At 39.6% G+C, this 4,858-nt stretch overlaps 1 protein-coding gene across 3 annotated transcripts; it reads left to right on the top strand.

Annotated features, from left to right (window-relative positions):
- The first annotated feature begins 300 nt into the window (after positions 1 to 300).
- Positions 301 to 4,470, top strand: LOC119321735 (S-(+)-linalool synthase, chloroplastic-like). Of its 3 annotated transcripts, none has more exons than XM_037595292.1 (7): positions 301 to 657; positions 1,343 to 1,568; positions 1,811 to 2,183; positions 2,377 to 2,439; positions 2,982 to 3,120; positions 3,627 to 3,866; positions 4,028 to 4,470. In XM_037595292.1, exons 1-7 carry the CDS (start codon positions 439 to 441, stop codon positions 4,298 to 4,300), a joined length of 1,533 nt encoding a protein of 510 aa, XP_037451189.1. In that variant the 5' UTR covers positions 301 to 438; the 3' UTR covers positions 4,301 to 4,470. The 3 variants fall into 3 exon arrangements, with proteins under 3 accessions (XP_037451189.1, XP_037451188.1, XP_037451190.1); XM_037595291.1 differs by having other exon boundaries at positions 2,377 to 2,595; XM_037595293.1 differs by lacking the exon at positions 3,627 to 3,866 and having other exon boundaries at positions 2,377 to 2,595.
- The last annotated feature ends 388 nt before the right edge of the window (positions 4,471 to 4,858 follow it).

Raw genomic sequence — 4,858 nt, 5'->3', positions numbered from 1 at the left:
CTTTGTCTACATTAAGTAAATGTGCATTACTTAAGGTACTACGACAAATTGACTTAGCATGGAGTCTCTAGCTAGCTACTCCCTCCGTCACATAATATAAAAACGTTTTTGACACTACACACGTATGCTGCAAGTGCATGTTTAGTGAATTTTGCATATGACTCACGGGCAGACAGTCCACTCCTAGGTGGTGGATGGATCCACGGAGCTGCAACCTCTGCTCTGCTCCGCTCTCCTCTCCTGTCCTCTCCTCTCCCTATAAATCTGGAGGGCATATATGCATTGCTCATATCCCCCATCCATCCAAAGACGCAGCAGCAGCAGCTACTTGTTCATCTCATATCATCCAGGCTAGTTAGTTACCAAGTTAACTAGCCTACTTAGCCGATCTGTAACACACCACACTACGCTAGTCAGCCACCATTGATTCAGCAACCGATGGCTGCTGCGCATGCCTTCTTCTCCTTCTCCTCGGTCGAGCCACTGCTTGCCTTCTTCACCTTCTCCTCGGTCGAGCCACTGCTCCATTCGGCTTCACGGGTAGCTGGAAATGGTGGCCGGAGCGGCCGCAACCATGGCTTCTTCCGCCCTTCGACGGTGATATGTCCCGGGCGGGAGCCTGCGTCCCATGGGCTGTCCGATGATTTTGACTTCCAGGTATATATATATTGTTATGGCCGGTGAATGCAATTAGCACACATGTATATGTCTTTTTTAGTTACACCTGCAGGGATTGATTTCAAACCCATCAGAGCTAATGTTGAGCCTTAGCTTTTTGAATCTCACCAGGCTGTCGTCATAAACGTCACCTTCCACAGAAAGAAAAATAAAAGAGACTTGGTCGTCATTAAGTCTTAGTCGATGCTATATTCATGAGATCCTGCATTGAGATCCGTGCAAATCCATCAGTTTTTCTTTTTCTCTCTTACATGGTATCTCACTTGATAAGACCTGATTAAATCTCGGTCGACTGAGACCGAACCACACCCTTAGTAAATAAAAGTGAAGCTTGAACCTTGGCTAGCCCATCCACCTCATTTTCTATACCCTCAGTTTAGAAGTCATTCTAGGATGCTGTGTCTACTCAGAACGGAGGAGATATAGAAAATGTGTATTTCATTCATCAATTAATGATATCTTTTTTTTGTGGTTGATAATGATATGTCTTTTGAATGAGGACAGTTCTCAAACCTTACCTCTTCCTGTTATTTTTTTAAAGATGTTGGGAAAATATAAACATACATTATCATGGAAGTATTTTAATAGAGAATCTAATTATTTTAAGTCTTGTAAACTATGTATTCTTTTTTAAAAGAAATTTGCTCTTTGTGTGCAACAACAGGAAAGCCTAATGAATGTTCAAGCATTGCTACATCAACATCCACCGAGTGGACGAGGCTTATTGACCACTGTTGATCACCTCAAGCGCCTCTGCATCGACCACTATTTCCAAGACGAGATAGACTCCATCGTGGAGTCATGTGCAGATCTCATCCATGGTGATGATCTGCTTGATGCAACCATTTCATTGAGGTTGATGAGAGAAGCTGGGTATTGTGTTTCGGCAGGTCAGTAAAATACAAGCTTAGCATGTCAAGACAGATAAATACACAAGTTTGGGAAGCTTGAGTGCATTAATAGTCTATGAAATGAATTTTGCGTGATAACTTTATTGGAAAAAAATCAGAGTAGCCAAATCTAATAGAATTTTTTTAACGTTTTCTTGTGGAGTGTACAAGCACCTCCCTTGAGACGTATTCTTCCCATTATGTATGACTCTGGCTAAGAGCCCATCTGCATGACTCGGCAGACAATGTTCTTCGGAAGTTTGCAAATGATAATGGTGATTTCAACCTTGGGCTCAGCAAAGACGTTAGAGTGCTGCTGAGCTTGCAAGACATGTCACACCTCAACATGGGAGAGCCATCACTCTACAAGGTAGATGAATTCTCAAGCAAGCATCTTAGATTTGCAATTAAGTATTTGGAGCCAAACCTTGCAAGATATGTGAGGCAGTCATTAGACCATCCCTATCATGTGAGTCTGATGCAATACAAGGCAAGGCACCATCTGAGCTACCTGCAGAACTTGCCCACTAGGAACATGACAATTGAGAATCTGGCATGTGCAGAGTTTCAGATTAAGAAGTTGCAGCATCACAGGGAGATGCAAGAGGTTAAGAGGTATAAACATATAAACGACTACCTTTCCATGTTTAATTTTGTGAAAAGTAGCAAATATGTCCACCATCTTGATAATAGAAAAATGCTAGAACTCTTGGCCAAATTTTATAAATTAGTACTTTTGGTTGATAATGTATTCCCGCAATTGAAAGGGTCGTTGATTTTACTATATGAAAATTTCCTTTTCACACAGATGGTGGATGGATCTGGGATTGGCTCAAGATGTACCGGCTGCAAGGGACCAACTTCTTAAATGGTACATGTGGCCCATGACTGTCCTAGAGGGTTTCTCCTTCTCTAGATATCGGATCGAGATCACAAAGATCATATCCATAGTCTACATTGTGGATGACATCTTTGATCTTGTCGCCACACAAGAGGAGATCTCACTCTTCAATGAAGCGATCAAAATGTGAGCAATGATGTTCCCATGAAAATAAGATTGATAATTGTTAGTGAAGAAATGTCGTAATTAAATTGCATATTAAATATGTCCAATCGCATATTCAAATTTCTTCAACTTTTAGCTACAATATATGAAGATGTTTTAAGATTGGTTTGAAATAAACATTGTGCCTTTAAGATAAACATTTACATATATTAATATTTTTATAATTATTTATTGTATATACATACAAACCAGTGCACATTGCCATCGTAGCCCATGTATAAGGTCTTAACTAGAATGGTATCTATTTGTTAATGGGATAATAAGACTCATGTGTTAGTTAAGACCTTATACATGATGTGAAAAATGTTGTTATGGAAGTTTCACACACAAATTGCATATTTTGACAGGTGGGATCTTGCAGCTGCTGACTCACTTCCCAACTACATGATATCATGTTACAAGGCTCTTTACACCATTACAAACGATATTGCCGACATGGTTAGAAAAGAGCATGGAGCGAACCCTATCAATCATCTCAGGAAAGCTGTATGTCTACTAGAGTAGTTCTTCATTTCTCTTTAGTTTCATTTTCCAAAGCAACTAAATATAGTAACAGTACCGGCTAAAATATTTATGTGTACTGTATAATTTTTGAGTATTTTATCCTATGTATGATTATTTGTTGTTCCTTTCTTTTGTCCGTGCTCTCCCTCCCCACACCACCTCCTCCTTTTCCTATTTTTCTAATTTTCTCGACCGACTTTCCTTGAATAATCTCAACTGACCCATGTTTTATTGGCTTACCAGAAACTCAATTTATTTTCTTTGGCAAGCCAATAAGTGATAAGAATTGATACAATTATCTAAAGTGCATTTTTAGTACCTAATCACACTAACACTAAAATGGCGAGGAAACCATGGTGATTATATACAAAATATGTGCGCCCCTATTGCAATGTAGTGAAATTACCTAGTTGTATGTACAAAAATAATAGATGGTAAAATAACACTTAAATAGTTGATCTTTTCTTCCTGCCTTTTTCTTCTTACAGTGGGCAACTCTGTTTGATGGATTCATGATCGAGGGGAAATGGTTATCTACTAATCAAGTCCCTACATCCGAGGACTACCTAAGAAACGGAATCATCACTTCAGGAGCACCACTTGTTTTCCTACATCTTTTCTTCATGTTAGGGCATGATTTAACAGAGGGCAACAAAGAAAACATTCATCGGGTCATCTCCTGCCCTGCAAAGATAATGAGGCTCTGGGACGACATGGGTAGTGCAAAGGTTAGAACACAGAATGGATGTAATCAAATAACACATTAGGATTAACACTAACAAATTATTTTACATAAAATCATTCAGTTCATATCCTAGTGGGTGCTCATCCACGTCGACATTAACCAAAATAGGCATTATCTGACATTTTTGTTCTTTGTCTAATGCAGGATGAATCACAAGAAGGGCTAGATGGATCATACAAAGAGTTATACCAGAGAGAAAATCCTCGTGGTGATGCCGATGAGCACATGTTGGATATGATTGCGAGTGAATGGGAGTGTCTGAACAACGAATGCTTCTCTGGGATGAAGTCAACATTATCGCATAGCTTCATCACGGCATCACTAAACTTTGCGAGGATGGTCCGCGTCATGTATGGCTATGACAACGAGCAAAAACTCCCCATCCTTGAGGATTACACCAGGATGTTGCTCTTCTAAATCATGCATTCTAGCACATTGTATATAAGTCTTATAAATGCAGTGCATCATTTATTTTGTAGGGTTGCCATCTAGGATGTTGACTACAGTCTGCATCATTAGCATATGTGTTTCAATTGTAAAGATGATAAATATACCCGGAGAAAAGTTCTGGACAGCCTGCAAGGCCATATAGTGTTGCGGTGTGTGATAAGATCGATGCATATGAATTTAAGGGAATTGGGCCCTATTAAATATTTTATAATGAAATTTGTGAATGTATGAGAATAGTATTGGGTGGTGCAGCTTTATGACGATGTGCACATTGTTCGGGTGCAATAGGTGACTCCAATTTAGTTCCAACAATTCTTATGTACATATCAAAGAAAATGGGGTCAAAACTACTACAAGGGCACCAATCTCATAAGGGCAAAATCAAAACACTCATTTGTGGAAGACCCTCTTTGCAAACGGGGTTTTGCTATTTCCCACTTTTACGGCAGGGGCCATGCATAGACAAGTGAAATAAAACCTAGAGCTGACGCCCACATAACCGGCATACATATTGAACACATTAAC

The sequence above is a fragment of the Triticum dicoccoides genome, chromosome 6B, assembly GCF_002162155.2.
Source record: "Triticum dicoccoides isolate Atlit2015 ecotype Zavitan chromosome 6B, WEW_v2.0, whole genome shotgun sequence".
In the NCBI taxonomy this organism is placed as follows: Eukaryota; Viridiplantae; Streptophyta; class Magnoliopsida; order Poales; family Poaceae; genus Triticum; species Triticum dicoccoides.
The sequence above is the reverse complement of the archived record's forward strand: the minus strand, read 5'-3'. Positions and strand labels throughout refer to the sequence as shown.

Bases quoted from the DNA above. Each gene is read 5' to 3' on its own strand.
- LOC119321735 (XM_037595291.1), top strand. From the start codon at position 439: ATGGCTGCTGCGCATGCCTTCTTCTCCTTCTCCTCGGTCGAGCCACTG. The intron at 658-1,342 runs GTATATATATAT...GTGCAACAACAG, and splicing joins CCGATGATTTTGACTTCCAG to GAAAGCCTAATGAATGTTCA. The intron at 3,121-3,626 runs GTATGTCTACTA...TTCTTCTTACAG, and splicing joins TCAATCATCTCAGGAAAGCT to TGGGCAACTCTGTTTGATGG.